Source organism: Morone saxatilis, unplaced genomic scaffold (assembly GCF_004916995.1).
Source record: "Morone saxatilis isolate NCDOM2014 unplaced genomic scaffold, NCSU_SB_2.0 Contig19, whole genome shotgun sequence".
NCBI lineage: Eukaryota > Metazoa > Chordata > Actinopteri > Moronidae > Morone > Morone saxatilis.
The window spans coordinates 8,997,457-9,014,726 of record NW_023339751.1 but is presented as its reverse complement, the minus strand read 5'-3'; the positions used below and the strand labels follow the sequence as shown (position 1 = coordinate 9,014,726).

Below are 17,270 nucleotides of genomic sequence, written 5' to 3'. Positions count from 1 at the left end.
TCATAAGCACAGTCCCACAAAAAGAAAGAAAGAAAAGACAGTCACAGCTGTAACTTCCACCTATATTCAAACGGAGGATTAGACTCTTAAGCTCTCCAAAGGCTTTGATGGATCTGGAAACGAGAAAATACTCATAATACCTTTACAGTTATTCTGAATTATTAGATTTAGTAATGAAACACTAATAATATTCACCATATTTTTTTTTTCTAACAGAATTTTCACTTGGAAATGGATTAGCTGACTTTAATCTTGTTTAATGTAGTGTATACGTGTGTAATTCTCATGCTAAACATTTAACAATTAAATAGTACTTAGACAGTGTCATTTACCATCCGTTTTGACTGCAATGGTTCAGAGACAGTACTTTCACTGTGCATCTGTTAAAATATTCATAAAATAATCTTTATAATACCATGTTCACCTGTCAAAAGAGATTTAAAAACTGGATTAATGCTGTAATATTCCTGTCATTCTAGACAAAATCGGATGTGTTCCTTCTTTTAGTTTTTAATCAGCCCTGCATTGTGACTTCTGGTGGTGAACTTTTGAACTCACCTCGACATGGGTCGTTCTTCACCAGGAACTCATCCAGGGCCATCCAGCCTCCTCCCACCCGCACCATCACAGTGCTGCGTAAAATCCGTACAAGCCGAAGCTGCTGAGAGTCTCCGAACTGCGGCGGGGGTAAAAGTAGGAAAACAGAGAGGGGACGTGTGAAAACACTGACCTGTGTATGAGCACTCACTCACTGCAGGCTAAAAGCTGTGCAACACTGGAAACCAGACTGGTGTGAAGAATTAATTTGTTATTTAGATTTTTGTGGAATTGGAAAGCTTCAATTGAATTATTGCATGCATAAATTAAAAAGATGCTTTGTGTCCACTTCAGGACTGATTTCCTTTCAATGTTGCACAGATTTACACAAACAGGATTATGACACAGAAACATACATTTTTAGTTTTCATTCTCAAAGACACAAATTACACAACGGTCAATCCAACTGGTTTTCTTTTATTCACGTGTGCTGGTGTATATGATTTTATTATTCCTAAATTACTATATACAAGTTTATTAATACTAAATGAGTTCATTTTATCACATCTAACATTTACTTGTACCTCATACGTACGATCATTTGATGTTGAGCCTTACTCGTTTATTGTTGGGTCCAAATTACAAGCTAATATTAACAGATATTGTATATAGTAGTGTGTGTCTATAATTATAATTTTGGCCAATTAGAAACAAAATCGCACAACAAAATGCAGGAAAAAGTATGTCTGGTAACTTAAAAAGCGATTCCTTCATCACAGTATTTGTTAAGTTTAGTGGGCTATTTTACTGCCACAAAATGTATTCAGAAGTCAGGCTCTACATTAATATCTGTTACAGATTATAGCAAGTTTGAGCTCTGTATTGTAATGTAAAGCTGCACAGTATATACAGCAGCTACACAAACTGTGTGTGTGTGTGTGTTTGTGGTTTCAGGCTGTAACGTCGGACTTTATTCCGGCAGTGCCTGGCTTCAGTTTGCTGTCAATGCTGCAGGTTGAGCCTGTGAAAAAAGTATTAACTGAAGGCACATTATTACACCACCAGGAGGCGCTGGTGTATAATAATATGTCTTCATCTCACCAACCACACATACCAAACATAAGAACACTGAGCATGTTATGGATGTGAATGGTTCGAGGTTTATGAGGTGACGGGGAGACGGGAGACAGCCAGTTGGATGTGACCATGAGCATTAGCACAAAAACATAATTCACACGGACGATCACAGCCGCATGCTTTCTGTCAAAAAAACAATTTCACATCACGATCAAGCGGACAAACAGCAATCTCCTGCAATCCAGCACTTTGTTGCACTTTCTAACAACTACGACTCAAAAATACTCAGGATGCATTGACACTGATGCAGACCCAATGCAGCTAGCTCCAATGACACACTGAGAACGACATGAGGAATGGTTCAAATCAGTTTCTGTCTAATCCACCACAGTGTGAGACGCAGACATGACCAAACAATGATGACTCTCCGCTTAAGTGCCTAGTATCTTATGATATCTCTTCAACTGGTACAAAAAAAAAATCTTGCACTTGTATGATTATCAGAATGATTCAATGCCACTGGTGATTTTAGTGATCAAATACATTAAAGGTGATGATGATCTGGAGGAAAACATCTTAAGAATAACCATTTACCAGAATACAGCTTTCCAAAACTGCAACGTGTAGGTGGGGGGTAAGATTTTGATTTTCCCTGTTTGCTATTGTCTCATCGCCGATTAAGGAGTCATGTAAGCAGTGAACCAGACCAAACTGTCAAAAGAATTATTTAAATTCATTGTTGTGTGATACATCAATACAAACTAGTCACAAACCACCACTAATGCCCCTATCCCCTCTTACTAACACCTCCCACTATTAGTCTTAATCCAACAAGCTGCAGAAAGCATATATGGCATGTGAACCCATATCAGCAATGAATTTTAAAGCTGCAACATGCAATTGGTCAAGACATTATAACTCAGTAGGTAAAAAATTTAAAGCAAAGAATTCATTGACATCATCAAGGTTTCCCGACTATGAAAATAAATTAATAAACAGCGTCAGTTACACAAAAGTATGTCAGCCAATGTTGAGGTAAATCATTTCCATGATACTGAAGCGCCAAAGGCAAGCACACAGAAAGCATTATTTTCCAAACTGCCCAGCGGATGAATTTATGCCCGTGGACCAATAAAAAAATATGGGCTGAAATGGTATTGGCTCTTAAATATTATATTTTCTGAAACTCAAAAGCAGATATATAAAACATTTACTACACTAATTTTCACCTGGATTGTATTATTTTTTAACTAACCTTAATAACCTGAAAAATGCTATAAAACTTAAAAAACACATAGGGCACTTTCATCCTTCTTCCATTAATCACTTTAAGTCCTTTAAGTCCAATTTTATCTTCTGATTATATTCAGCTAGTATAAAATAGTTGGACTGAAAACACATCTTAGGTCAGTGTTTCTTATGGGTTAAATCAGACGGCCATAGATCTTTATTCCTACTTCTGAGTTTCAGTCTGTAAACATCAGCCAGGAATCTGGGCAAGAGCGTTAATTGGAAAAGCAAACATGGTAAATGAAGAAGGTTTTGGCACAGAACAGAGGGGTTAAAAAAAAACTAAAGAGGACTTTTCATATGTACCTGGTTTCCAAGGTAGAACTGGTGATGAGAGGAACAATAAAAAATATAGAAAGGTTATTGTTTTTAACATGTATTGACACATTTTGCAGCACATTTAACACTTAGACGTAGAGTGTAACAGGTTCAAATCTGCTTACCCGGTATTTGTTGGCACCAATTTGCTCCACTTGGAATCGTTTTGGACATTTGCATTTTGCTACTTGACGCGTAACCTGCAAACACAGATGATTTTATTGCACCACAATTACCGAAACATGTGTCTAGATTTAAAAATTCTGGGCATGAGCATTTGTTTCACCTCATCTTCAATTTTGTCAGCATCTGTTAGTGGTTTGTAAGCATCCTTGTTGGGATGAAGAGCTGCCACAAACTCATAGTAGTCAATGTAGCCGTCGCCGTCTCTGTCAAATATGTCTGCTACGGCGCTCATCTCCAGACGACTGGTAGGGAATTCTATTGAAGAGCAGTCAAGCGTTACAAAATGAGCATTTTGCTGGCTGGTACATGTTGTTCAGATGTGAGTTTGAATGCTGGACACTTACTGGAGGAGAGAATGCCTTCTATAAACTCCTGTCGTGTCACCTTGCCGTCTTGATCTTTGTCAATGCGGCGGAAGAAGTCCATGACACGGGACTTTTTATGGTTCATCCAGCGCATGTAGCGCTTCCGCCACACATCAAAGTCGAAATTGGCGAATTCTTTCAACTGCACAGAAAACAGAGGCTCATATGAGCAACCAGAAAAGCACAAAAACTACAGAATGCAATAATACAGAGAGCAGGTTTGAGCTTACTTCCTCCAGTCTGTCCATGGCATCATTGAGTTTCCTCCTTCTGTCCAACGCCAGCAGCCACACGTGCTGCCACTTAGTGACCAGCAGGTTAACCCGGGGGTTCTTGGTTTCAATGGGAGCTTGTGTTGCTGACGCGTACATGGTTTGTGTGGGAGAACGTTTTCCTGTAAGGAAAAGACAAACACCTTCATCATGTAATCAGGAAGAATAGAGTAGCAATGACATCATTCCAGGTGCTAAAATGAGTGAGATGAGGATGTTGTGTCACCCTGCAGTGACTCAACACCGGGCCAGATGGCTCGGGGTCACGCCCCATGAGGGGTATTTGTGGGATACATACTTCCAGGTCTTCCTTTGCCGAGCACTGGGATCTGAGACTGGTTCGGGGGCTCCACAGCAGCCTTCCTTTTGTGTGTCTTGGTGATTTTGTCAACATCTGGTTGCTTCCTGGTCATTTCCTCCATGAATGCCTGCAGGGGAAGCGATAAGTATGCTTCCAGTTTGGTTTATATACACTTACTACTGTCAGCTACTATAATCAGAAGATGCTACAAACACACTTTTGATATGAGCAGCAGTGGTTAAAGTTTGCTCACCTGAAGAAAAAAACTACTTTGTATCTGCAGTTTACTTTACCTGATGTTCTGCTATGAGGCTTTTGACCTCCTCAATCTCCTGCGGCAGCGGCTCCTTGTCCTTATCGTTGAGGTTGGTCTCAGCCCACTGTAGCCAGGTCAGCAGATTCTCCAGCAGCTCTTGAGTGGTCAACAGCTCAGTGAGGGCGTTGGCCAGTCGCTGCTGGTGCTGCCTGGCCCAAGCCTGCACCTGTAACGGTAACATCAAACACACATCACTCATACTATATAGAGACAGAGCAGTTTATTGTGTGTGAAGAGGCACGTAGAAGTGTACATAGGTGCCAATCCACAGCACCAATCTTTATGGTAAAAATGGTAACTTAATTGTTGCAGCTTGAAGGATCCAAACTGTGCGATTCTGTCATACCTGTGGGTATGACAGAGCGGAAAGGCATGTATGCAAGCATGCAGCTGTGAACTGACCTCTTCAAACCGGGCTTTAATGATGGTGTTCCAGTGTTTGATGGTTGTGATGGAGTCTGGATGGCAGATGGTCAGAATAGCCTCCCCCATACTGGTTGCTTTATTTAGGGCCACTCGCTTTTCCTCCAGTTTCTTCATGAACTCCTTAAAAAGCAGCAAATGGAAAAGAGTTTAGATACACAATTGGATTATTTTCAGCAAACATAAAAATGAAGCATTGCTCACAAGGTTGTTTTAATATTGGATCAAGGCAAGGAGATGAAATCATAGTTAAGAAAAATATCTACAGCACTGCATTTTTGGCATGGAAGATGATATGGTGTAATTACAGAATCAGGGTCTTAACTGTTAAACATACCAGGATGTTTCATTTATTCCCTAAACCAAACTGTCAAATTATAAAATGTAAATATAAACGTATAAATAACGTTAAACTTAAGAAATATTTGCATTGCTTGCCTTGTGTTGTTCGATAAGTGCCTGCAGAGCCTCCTCATCATCAGGCAGGCTGCCATGGAAACGCAAAGTCTGCTCTGCCTCAGCCAGCCATTCCAGCAGGATATGAACAGTAGAGTGAAACTCCTCAGCCTGCAACCAGAGGACACAGATCAGTCAGGCTCACAGTCTGTTAGCCTTTTACATCTAATGTCTGTACTGGCTCTACGGTACCTGACACAGGGCCTGCTCCAGCCGGGCCTGTTTGGACACCGAGAGGTTGCACACCGTCTCCCAGCGAGTGCTCAGCTCCTGCATCTGGACTTTGACCCAGGACGAGTCATCGTGGCTGCTCTCAATCAGCTCCTTGGCTGAACGTTTGAGGGCTTGAACGCTTACTGTCCTCTTTCCCAACTCCTTCTGGAAAACCTGCAGGGACCAAGCAGTGAAGGACACAGTCAGGCAACGTACAATTGTATTTTTTTTCTAATTTTACTACTGTACAGGAATCGGTAAAAAGGTTTGCTTTTTTCAAGGTCATCTCAGTTTCTGATGTGTGTAAGATTTAGTTATTCAAGCATATTTCTGCTGCTCATATTTTCAATAAAAAAGTACAAAGGGAAACTTTACTTGTGGATTACATAATACATTCACCTTCAACAGAGTCACAGCTGTTGGTGCAACAGAATCAAGAATTACTTCTGTTGCTGATGTAGTGCAGTTATTATTATTAATAATAACATTGGAAATTAGCAAACGTGACAGCATCAGTTTTCCAAACATCCTTGCTGGACAGAAAACAGGGACTCTCAGTGGAAAGGTACCACAATGCTAGTCCCTTGGTTGTTTGAATTGATAGTCCAACCCTGGTATGGGTTTAAGTGTCCTTTGTTTTCTTTTGTGATAAGAAACAATCAATGAAGAAAGGAAAGGGCGGTGTGAATGCAGCTTGTTTTTGAAAGTGAAGTTTCGATGCTGCCACTAAAGACTGCCGTTCAACTAACAGATCAACAAAGTGGGACATTCTTGGAGATTTGGGTCATCCTGGGGTGGTGTTCTACCTTGTGGTTGTCTATCAGGTTGAGAACCAGGTCTATGTCTCCGTGTACGGGCTGGTCCTCAGCCAGCTGAGGTTCCACTCTGTACAGCCAGTCAATGAGAGCCTGGAGAGCGTCAGTAAACTGGCCAGAGAACAACAAGGCCTCCTCAAGCTTGTTTTGTCTGCAGGAAAACACAAATCATTAACGGTGAATGATGAATGAAGTAACTGACTAATAGCTCATGAAGAAAAAACCGTGGGAAGACGTATCCTTACCTTTCTACTGACTTGCCACAAACAGTGTCCCATTTATCCCTCAGTTCACTCAGCATGTCGTCCAGCTTCTGATTATCATCCTGAAGGGAGGTCTTGTCTTTCAGGGCCCGCCCTGTTCGAGTGGTGGTGTCATACACTGAGTGTTTGCTGCCCAGAGCTTTTTGGAACTCCTGTGAATGAGACACATTGTCATCAAAAAGCTCTTCCCCGTCTAAAGTCCATCATCCAACCAATTAAGGTTATTTAACTGCATTTAGAAAATGAACAAGCTGACAATAGCTGAGTGTAGTAGATTGTTTCTTGGAGGATTTTCTTCCTGCTACCGTTGGCATGACAGACAGCATCCTAATCTGTGTGTGTGTTTGTGTTTTGTGATTAAGAAAACAGTATTCTGAGAGGGAAACAAAAAAAGAGGTCAAAACTCAAGAACCTCTACTCCACAGAGATTAAAAGTATCCAAAAGCAAGGTCATCCCTAATACATTTGGTCCATCCCGGGATTATGAATGGATTAGCACAACATCCCTGCATAACACTGCAGAAACAACAAGAGGGGAGTGGGTAGTCGCAAGCTAATGCATGTTTAATGCGTTCTGTAGGTAATGTAAATTCCCATAAATAGCTTTCCCTGTTGGGATTGTCTGCCTTTAACTCTCATACATTACGCATTGTGCAATAAAGAGCTGTGCCATAATTCAAAAATGTAGATGCATGACTTATGTTAAATAAATGAAACTCTGCTGTAGATTTCCGTCAAACGTCCCTGGTTATTTTAACTTTAATTCTTTTCTCCAGTAAACCGTGATAAGACGATGCTCGGTCACCTTGTGCTGCGCCAGCTGCGTCTTGATTTTGTCCGGATCATTGGCAATTTCCACTTCTGAGTCCAGAGTCTTCTCAGATTCGTCCAACCACTCCATCAGCTTATTCCAAGTTTCATGGAACTAATGAAGGATAAAGAAACAATCGCGGTGTAAAGCATTTTGAAAAAAAGGTATGATTTCACTTGATTTATTGCCGAGTCCTGTTAAATGTTCAGATGATTACGTTTTTAAGCCCAAGGAACAGAAGAGGGCCCGCGCTAATGAAAATGCTATAATAAGCTGCAGACAGAATATGAAACAGGCTTCATATACTATTTCCAGAGCTTTCCAATGATAATAAAAAAGTCCTAACAGCAGTGAAACAATGCATATTTCAAACCCAGTATGAATATGCACACAACATTACCTGTTTCGCCCTCTTCCTGGCGTCATCCAGCAGGCGACCTCGCTCAACGGACCGCTGCACCAGCTTCTCCCAGCGGCCTTGCACACTGAGCAGCAGGTTCTTGATCAGGACGACATCCTGTTTCTGGCTGAAATACTTCAAATGTGTTCCAGTCTTGTCCAGGTCAATGATGTGTTCCCTGTGTGAGTTCACCTCTGTCACAAACATCTGCACAAAAACAGCACAAAGCAAAGAGTGGGGAGGTTCATGTCAGGTATTATAATATCAGTTGACAGAGGAGGTAATGCAATTCATGTGATTGATGTGCTAATGACCTTTGTGCTGAATGACCAAGCAGATGGAGTCATTGAGTCATTGTTGGCTTGATGGCAAAGCCAAATGCTGAATTTGGCTGGTGAAACTTTTGTATATGATACTAATATTATTAAGGATTTTCCACTCGCTAAAGAAATGACACACTATCGTAACAGCTGGATAAAAGCCTCGAACTGCATAAAAACTAAAAAAATCAAACATGACGAATGCAGATGCATTCATACAGGACACGAGGGGTCACTGAGTGGTTTGATGAGAATGAAAATGATGTGAATCAATTGAACACCTATGGGAGAATGGAGAGTGTGTTGTTTTTTGTTTTAAATTGTCACCCTAACTGTATATTTCATCTGTCATCAGCATTTCATTTTACACCAGAGGCTGTAATCCTCCCCTCTGTACAAACATTACCTTATGCTCATCAATCTGAAACATGATGGTCTCCAGAATGAGGGAGGCGGGTGAAACCATGTTCAGTGTCTGCTCTGCTTGGGTTAGCCAGTTGATGAAGTCCTGCAGGGAGTTGTGGAAATCCGTGGCCAGTGTAAAGGCTTCCTCTAGTTTCACCTGTAGACACAACACATCATCAGGGACAGAAACAACCACTGTTCTCTTTATTACAACCTCTATCAAACTATACTATGCTGAAAACAAACATGGTGTGGTTGCTACAACACTAGATAAAGCAGGGGAAAAAACAATTACACTTTGCACACATGACCTCTATTTAAACAGAGGAAGTTAATGTCTCTGGAGAGGCTGATGGTGAAGCAGAAAAAGGAATGATGAGCTTTTAATTGAATGAGTGAAACATCCATTGCTGAAAAACATCCATTTGCTACAGCCGAGGCCACTGGCACAGGCTCATCACATGGCATGTTAATGACATTACAGACCTGATGAGAGTTATGAGTAATAATGTGTTTCTCTCATATATTGTGGATCATTTTGACAGTTTTGCTAAATATGGACTAGTTTAGTCAGTTTTATTACTATTATTATTATTAGAAATCTCGGTTCCGCTTGTAAAAAAAAGAAGAGTACACTAGACTAGAGGAGTGTCACACTGCCGCAGAGAGCTTTGGCTAGCAGCTGCAACTCTGTGCCGCTTTAAGATTTAGCAGACTTTGAATTCCTGGGACCAGGACCAAAGTAAATAGGAAGCAAAATGTTACAGCAAATTCTCAAGCAGCCAGAATGAGGAGCTCCATATCTGGAGTGAGAGTGGTAGAGGGAGAAATTATTTATCATATTTTGTCATGTAAAATGATGGTTATTTACTGTAGCCACAAAAGTGAGAAAATGTTGTTCCAAAGGAAACGATTTTTCAAAGAATAACACAGTGAGTGATGAGTGTTTATTTTGGCTCAAATATTAGTTTAAGTGCTATTATTTTTTTTTTGCACTTGTCAACTGTTCACTATGGCAACACATGAGAGAAGACCACTGTTGTTCCATGCTGACTCAGACAGCAGCTCGCCCGCTATGATCTACAGTGTAACCACATCCTGTGTGTCCTTGCCAGCTCTCTGTCCTTAAACCATTCATTATCTGCACCGGGATTAGAGACTTAAAACAACAGAGTCATGGCTCAAGTGTATGTCACCGATCTTTCACTGAGACTTAAAGCTGAAGTTGTGAATGTGTCTGCCATCCTCACCGCAACGTTAACTCCATACCTTTCTTTCAGCGACCTTCCCCTGCACGGCTTCCCATTTGTCCTTCAGGTTGGCGAGGTCCTGCTCCGTGTTGCTGTCCGGACCCTCGGGCGTCACGGCGAGCAGCTGGTGACCCTTGTTCATCAGCTCCCTATACAGCTCCTCCTTCGCCTCGAAGGCAGAACACAACTCCTGCAAGACACAATGACACAAGGAGAGTCTTTTCGTCAAACAGGCTTAATTACAACTTTAGTTTTGGATAACAATGTGAGAGTATGCAGTATGATGAATTTGTCAGTGCACTTTATTTTTTACGTTCTAGCCCAAAAATGGTGAAAGAATGAGCCGAGACTCTCAGAGGCATGTATAATGTTACTAATCTGATAAAAAAATCATTTCTTTCAGGTAATCCCTCTGTTTTTGGTTCCATAAAATGTCACTACTGACGCTTCTTTAGGGAACGTTTGTTGTGAAAGTGTCTTGAGTTTCTCCATTAGAGAAAAGGAAAACAAAGAAGGGAGAACATTCCTAAGTTCATTATAGTCTGACATGGCTAAATCAATTTGATACACTTTTACACAGGCTTTTTGTCATCTTCTGCAGGGGGATGCAACTAGTGTATTTTGCAGTGTCATTTAATTTTCACACTTCAGATAAAACACAGAAAAGACATAGTCGTCTCCTTACAAGCCTGCCATCTGTACGCGGCCTTTCATATTGTTAAACACATACCAGATGGGCGTTAAGCTGCTCCCGGGCCGTGTCTGGTAAGCCTCCCACAGCCTTTGATGCCAACAGCTGACGTTCTGTGTCTTTCAGCCATTGCTGCATATCTTCTATCTCACCATGGAAACCTTGGGCCTGCAACACAAAACAACCTGAGTCAGGACAAAAGGTGTCACACACTCTCATTGTTAGCAACCTATGGCTCAGAGAGGAGGATGTCTGAGTTATTAATTCCTTGGATTCATTTAGCTACCAAAACTGGCAATCTGCAGTATAAATTAACATGCCTGAAATGTAATGAATTCAAGCCTTTGATCACACGTCATACAAATAAAGTGTTGTTTTTATTTTAAATTAACTGTGAAAACTGAATGGTACTTAACTAAGAGTACCAAATTATTCCTTCTTTAATTGTGTTTTTTGACACTTTTCAATAAATACCCTTATCTATAAAAACCCTCTCAACCTGGGACAGATTATGTGTTTTTGAAGAAACTTTTCAAACATTTCTTGAATAAAAATCTAAATCCAGGACATATTTCTGTTTCTCATATACCCCCTCACATCAAAGCACCCCACTAAATGACAAAGTTATGAATAGAAACTCCACAGGATGCAAAAGGAATGAGAGGAGGATAGAGATAGGAATCACTCCTCCTTTATGACTTTGACATACTTGTTGGAGAAAAGAATCAATCATAGCTTATTGAATAAGCACAGCAAAAATAAATAGAAATAAGATCTAGGTCTGTTGATGATCATTTTTATACCTGAAGCAGAGCACTCTCCAGTTGTTGCTTCCTCTGCGTCGTCTTCTCCAGGATGGCTTTCCACCGCTGGTTCAGGTTCTCCAGTTTGCTCTGCAGACTAGAAGCTTCCTCTCCAGCGCTGGACTCCACCAGGTCATTGCCGGCCTTATTGACGGTCTCGACTGTCGCCTTATGAGCCAACACATCATTTTGGAGAACCTGAAAAGACAAAAGCAGCCAGAAAGGGCAAGATGTTGAGTGGATGGATCTGACAATAAATCTGAAAATCATGAAACGTAGTGTGGTCAACTTTTGCCGTACATGATGCTTGGCGAGTTCTATCTCGATGGCTTTGGGGTCTCCTCCAGCCTTCCTCTGTTCATTGAGCAGCTCCTCGGTGTGGCTCATCCAGGCCAGCAGTTCGTCCAGTGCGTGCTGGAACTGTCCAAGTGCCAGAAGGCCTCCCTCCAGTTTATGCTGGATTAATGACAGATTAAACCATTAGATATTGCAGCGAGTGAAAGCGCTTGACATGCATACGACACAACACATTCCACGGCCTGTTTACGGCCACTGTTGAGTTTTCTAGCCCACAAAGAGCTGAAGATGAGTTATGTATATGTCTAGATATCAGTATTTTCAAATTAAGATATATAATTTTATTTAAACTTTTCCTCTCCACGTGTCCCTTTCCTGACCTGCCGGCTGATGATCTTCTCGTCCAGGTTGTCCCAGAGCATCTTGAGCTCAGACATTGGCTCCTGGATGGCGCAGCGATCTGCCTCCTCCGTCACCTTCTTCAGCAGGAGCCCCGCCTGGTGGTTCAGGCGCTCCATCTCGATCTGCAGCTGGTACGCCTCTCCTTTGAACTCCTGAAACACCGACACATACAGTGGTACACCCAATCAGTCAACAGAAGTACAAAGCTTTATGGACAATAGAATGGCCCTAGTAGATATTATTGTACATCAAAGGACTACTTTATGAAGCTTTTTCTTTTTGTACCGTTTGTACCTGTACAAAACAGGCCAATTGGGACAGGTTATGAATAAAGCACTTAACATAAACACAGCTGGTACATGTGAATACTGAAGTAAAGTTAAAGAAGTAAATCAATAAACCAGGGCAGAAGTGAATCATCATGTTTTCAGCATAAAATAATATTATGCTGTTGCACATTTAAACACAAATACAAGACTGTACCTTGAGCTCTACAATCTGCTGCTTGACAGTTTCCAGGTCCGTGCCTACAGGTGACATTAAATCCAGTTTGCTCTCCAGAATATCCACCCAGTCAAACATACCCTGCGTACAAGGTGGAAAACCATTGTTACTGAAAGAAAACAAAGCTTAGCGCACAGGGAGTCACGTTTCACATTTAGTGTGGTGCTATGCACTGAATCTTACAGTTGGTCTGTAGTAAATCTATATGGTTGTAAAATTAGGTAAACAAACATTAAAAAGGAAAAACAAGCCTTGAACTTAAAACTTTAATATTATTATTTTAAAGGAGTGCGTAAAATATAGCAGCTGTTTCGAGGACTCTTCCTTTCTAAGAAGAACGAGTTAACGTTTGAGCTAAATATAGAGAAGCACTGCGGTTTGTGTTTATTGTTTCAAAATTAATAGGCCTCTCATAAAATGTTGTATCACTTCAACCAAGTGCAATAAAAAACGATGTAGTCTGTGGTTTCATCTGAAGGCCTTAAAAACTGGCTGGATCACTCTGTGTGTTTAACTTTCAAACGCATGTATCTTGATGAACAAGTATGTTCTACTATTAGTTTTACAATAAAGATAAATAAAGAATAACGGTAATGAAAAAGTCCGTATTACAATAAGGATTTGTGGTAAGTTTAATAAAAACTTTAGCACAAAGTAAAAAAAAATCCTAGGATTTAAAAACATCTTACTGTGTCACACTTGAAAATCCTTTCATCATTTTGTTTAGAGAATTATTTCAGATTAAATACGATAAAGTACCTGCAGGCCGTCCTGAAACTGCACAGCAGCCTGCATGGCTTCTTCCAGTCTCTCCGCTCTCTCCTTCCAAGTCTTATTGAGATTTTCCCATGCTGAATTCACCTGGAAAATGACACGAGTACTTCACCAGAAGCCATACGCAGGTAAACAAAACAGTGGAAGTATCGGCAATCAAAGTGTCCGTGTAAAGATGGTTTTGAATGTTATATATTACCTCATCAATGCTCTTCTTTATCACAGGTTTATCGGGTTCCCCGCAGGCAGTCATAAGCTCTGCACCCTGGTTTTGAACCACATCAAGCTCCTCCTGCAGCCCGTCGATCTCCTCTTTAAATCCCTGTAGGAATAAAAAGCAAGTCAAGTTTAAAACAAAGAAATCTCTCTTAGTTTTCATTTGGTTTATTCAATAACTCCATCTTCTGTCTGACCTCCACAAACTCCTGCTGCTGTTTGACGACTGAAGGATCGACTCCGGGCTCCTCGAGCTCTCTCAGCAGGTCCTGGCTGTCTTTGATGGTGACGATGAGAGCGCAGTGGTCGCACCAGAACTTGTCTGCCAGGTCCATTACATCCAGCAGCTTCGCCTCACGCTCCTCCAGCAAGGCCTGGATGTCACTCCAGAGGAACACCATCTGGTCCAGTTTGTCTTGTACAGCTTGGAAAGTATGACAATTACAATGAATACAGTATAGAATAAATCCATTAACAACATTAAATATAGGATACAAACAGGAAATATCAGCATGCTTGTACACATCTCCCACATTACAGGTTTAATGAGAAATAGTTTGGTCTCTTGTCTGGTGCTTAGATTTTTCCTTGTACCTAAAAAAAGACTGGCATTCCCATTAAAAGCCACACCTGGAGGAAAGCTTTTACAATCAAATGGACAAAATCTTTGCCAAAACTCAAACTAAGACCTTAAGCCAAGGACTTTAAGAGTGATTACACATGTTTTGATAGGAGAAGAATTAAAGGATATTTTCCCTACTGTTGACCTTTTATTATGCAATTCATCTTATTGGCCCTTTAATCATCCCAATGCCCTATTATGGTATAACCCTTCTAACTGGATCCAATTAAATAACAAAAAGAAAGGGAATAACATTATTAATTCACAAATAAGATGACTTGATATGTAATGTACCTTTGGCTGATATGTCCTTGTCTGCTCCTTCAGATCGCGCAATCATCTCGTCTCCTCGCTGCTTCAGTGTCTCATAAGAGGGCTGCAGTTTCTCCAAGTCCACAGAAACAGCCTTGTTTTCTGTAATCTGCTCCTTGATCTTGTCCACCTCCACCGAGATGGACGGAGGCTGGCGCAGGCGTTCAGCGATCCGTTCCAGGGATTCCAGCATTGGGTCAATTTTATCATGGAACTGGTGGAGAACGAGGACAGGAAACGCTTCAGTTTGTATTTATACGTAATTTACTGTAATAATATCACTAAAGAAAGATGGGGATTGGCTGTCTTGTATTTATAATAAGAAACGATTTTATAACTGTTTTGTGAAATCTATTTCTAGACATAACCATTTGTAAATAAATACCTGTAAACAAAGTAGAGCTGTAACAATTAGTGGATTAATCAATTTGTCAATCAACTGAAAATGATTTTACTATTTTGATATTTGGTTAATTGTTTCAAGTATGCAAGTATGTATATGTGTAAGTAGTATATTTTATATTATTAAATAATGAAAAAAGAGCTATGGAAATGTTTCACTACTTAATTTATACAAAATGTACATGATTCATAAAGTTTTAGATAGTAAAACATGGTCATCGCATTAAAGAAAAGCAACTGTGCTGTATCTTCTTATGGTCTCTATTTGAACTTTATATGACATAAAAAATGGAATATAAATAAAAAATAGCCAAGAAAAATAAAACATTCCCATAAAAACACCCAGCAAACAACTGCTCCTCACCTGGGTGGATTTGGAGATGGCCTCATCCAGAGTAGCAGCTCTCTGCTTTACATCAGCCTTGAGTTGGGTGTAAAGCTGGTCTGTAGCTGTGTACTTCTCTCTGATGGGCTCTCCCTCCACTGGGCTGAGTTCAAGTAACTGAGGGCCGGTCTTATTCATCTTGTCGATGTGGGGCTTGTGCTCGGCAATCAGCTCTCGCATTTGCTGGAGAGGATGAGACAAATTAGGTTTTTCATTGCTTAAATACGAGTGTTGTGCTCAACGCGTGCTTCTGTAGGATTCTTACCCTTAGTTCCTCTTGCTGCTGCCTGAGCGTTTCGTACTCGATGGCAGGCGGAGGCAGCTGGCTGAAGTTGCTCAAGGTTTCCTGAAGCCATGGCCACATCTCCTCGTAGGTCTCCCAGAACTGACTGGCCAGAGACTGGGCTCGCTCCAGCTGCAGACAGCGCTCCGAGTTCAGCTGACTGACGATACCGTACTTCTCCAAGAGAGTCTGCATCTTGGCCTGATTGAAAACCATGAAGATCCTTTTAATTAATGTGCATATTCTTAATAGTAACTGACATTTTGTAATCGCAAATAAATTATTTTCACCTTCAAGATTTCTTTCTCCTCTGGGTTTTTGCTGTTCATGATGGCCTTTCCTGTTTTCACAATATCATCTACCGCATCTTTGTGTCTCATGATGTCCATGGAGAAGATCTGGAAAACCAGTAGAGTGAGTTTGGCCCGATGTTACAAAACAAACCGCTGTGTTTACTGTACTTTGTTTAAATGGAGGCCTGTGTCTATCCATACACACACACACACACTAACCTTCTGTGCTTGGAGCTGGGCTGTGGTTTGGTCCTGCTCCAGTCTGATCTCGGCCATCGACAGCAACTTCCTCTCAGCTTCAGTCAGCCAGGAGAGTTCAGTGTCTGTAGCCTGTTCGAACTGGAAATAGACAAAAAATATATTTTCCGTTGCTGAAAATGTTTCAACTCCTAAACAGAAAATACGGAAATTGACATACAAAAAAAGCAATTTCAAAAAACACAGAAGCTGTTCTCGGGTTTACCTGCTGTGACTTCAGTATTTCAGCGTTGATCTGATCGACCTGCTGAGTGATGGTGTCACAGACGGCCCTGTACCGCTCATTATCCTCAGTCACCAGCTTGTCCAGACCCTCGCGAGTGTGCCAGGGGATCAGATCCAGGAGAGAACTGCTTAACTCATTCAGCTTGTCTATTGTGGGTTTTTGGTCTTTGGTCTCCTTCAGCAAGGCCTGGGCAGGATTACATGACACAAAGAAAACATCAAAATAAGTTTAACGAAGCAGCTCAGTAAGTGTTAGAGGTTTTTATGTTGGAGCTACATTTGGTATTTATTTCTTTAGGGGCGAATATGAACTTTTATTGTAGAAACTATTACCTTCTGCCTGCTTTGTGCATGAATGAGCTGCTCGCCCACTGGCTCCTGATCAGCAAAAGCGCTACTCTCAGCCTCTGCTTTCTCTAGCCAGGAGCTCAGGTTGTCGTGGGTATGTTGCAGCTTAGTAGAGAGACTCAAAACCCGCTCCAATTTCTTCGAAACGTTGTCACTCATAGAGTTGATCTCAGCATACTTTGTTTTTATTCCATCCAGTTTGCCTTGAATAACAATCACCTCATCACCTAGAAATAGAAAGTAAAATATCATACATACATTTTATTATTCCTGCTGTAGAAAGCAGCATTGTGCACAAATTATGTTAGTGATGTGAGATGTTTTAAAGACAAATAATACATTTCAATGCCATAGGTACTTGTAATATGCCAAAACAAGAATGAATGCATGTTCAAAATAGATTTCAACAAATTCCATACTTTGCACCCAAATATTAA

The 17,270-nt window shown here is 40.9% G+C and overlaps 1 protein-coding gene across 12 annotated transcripts in view; it reads right to left on the bottom strand.

Moving 5' to 3' along the window:
- Nucleotides 1-17,270, bottom strand: part of dst (dystonin) — a 97,802-nt gene that overhangs the window by 5,391 nt on the left and 75,141 nt on the right. For all 12 annotated transcript variants that reach the window (XM_035663953.1, XM_035663962.1, XM_035663956.1 and 9 more), the window contains 32 exons: nucleotides 16,819-17,060; nucleotides 16,466-16,672; nucleotides 16,222-16,341; nucleotides 16,000-16,107; nucleotides 15,692-15,910; nucleotides 15,406-15,609; nucleotides 14,622-14,853; nucleotides 13,903-14,129; nucleotides 13,689-13,811; nucleotides 13,475-13,576; nucleotides 12,695-12,796; nucleotides 12,190-12,363; nucleotides 11,813-11,968; nucleotides 11,513-11,710; nucleotides 10,749-10,877; nucleotides 10,038-10,208; nucleotides 8,770-8,925; nucleotides 8,044-8,250; nucleotides 7,638-7,757; nucleotides 6,815-6,984; nucleotides 6,561-6,720; nucleotides 5,734-5,928; nucleotides 5,524-5,652; nucleotides 5,065-5,208; nucleotides 4,640-4,828; nucleotides 4,344-4,473; nucleotides 4,004-4,167; nucleotides 3,753-3,915; nucleotides 3,509-3,663; nucleotides 3,348-3,422; nucleotides 3,211-3,228; nucleotides 559-676 (listed from right to left, as the gene is read on the bottom strand). In XM_035663953.1, coding sequence (XP_035519846.1) covers nucleotides 559-676; nucleotides 3,211-3,228; nucleotides 3,348-3,422; nucleotides 3,509-3,663; nucleotides 3,753-3,915; nucleotides 4,004-4,167; nucleotides 4,344-4,473; nucleotides 4,640-4,828; nucleotides 5,065-5,208; nucleotides 5,524-5,652; nucleotides 5,734-5,928; nucleotides 6,561-6,720; nucleotides 6,815-6,984; nucleotides 7,638-7,757; nucleotides 8,044-8,250; nucleotides 8,770-8,925; nucleotides 10,038-10,208; nucleotides 10,749-10,877; nucleotides 11,513-11,710; nucleotides 11,813-11,968; nucleotides 12,190-12,363; nucleotides 12,695-12,796; nucleotides 13,475-13,576; nucleotides 13,689-13,811; nucleotides 13,903-14,129; nucleotides 14,622-14,853; nucleotides 15,406-15,609; nucleotides 15,692-15,910; nucleotides 16,000-16,107; nucleotides 16,222-16,341; nucleotides 16,466-16,672; nucleotides 16,819-17,060 — 5,007 coding nt within the window. The remainder of the gene's footprint in view (nucleotides 1-558; nucleotides 677-3,210; nucleotides 3,229-3,347; nucleotides 3,423-3,508; nucleotides 3,664-3,752; nucleotides 3,916-4,003; nucleotides 4,168-4,343; nucleotides 4,474-4,639; nucleotides 4,829-5,064; nucleotides 5,209-5,523; nucleotides 5,653-5,733; nucleotides 5,929-6,560; nucleotides 6,721-6,814; nucleotides 6,985-7,637; nucleotides 7,758-8,043; nucleotides 8,251-8,769; nucleotides 8,926-10,037; nucleotides 10,209-10,748; nucleotides 10,878-11,512; nucleotides 11,711-11,812; nucleotides 11,969-12,189; nucleotides 12,364-12,694; nucleotides 12,797-13,474; nucleotides 13,577-13,688; nucleotides 13,812-13,902; nucleotides 14,130-14,621; nucleotides 14,854-15,405; nucleotides 15,610-15,691; nucleotides 15,911-15,999; nucleotides 16,108-16,221; nucleotides 16,342-16,465; nucleotides 16,673-16,818; nucleotides 17,061-17,270) is intronic.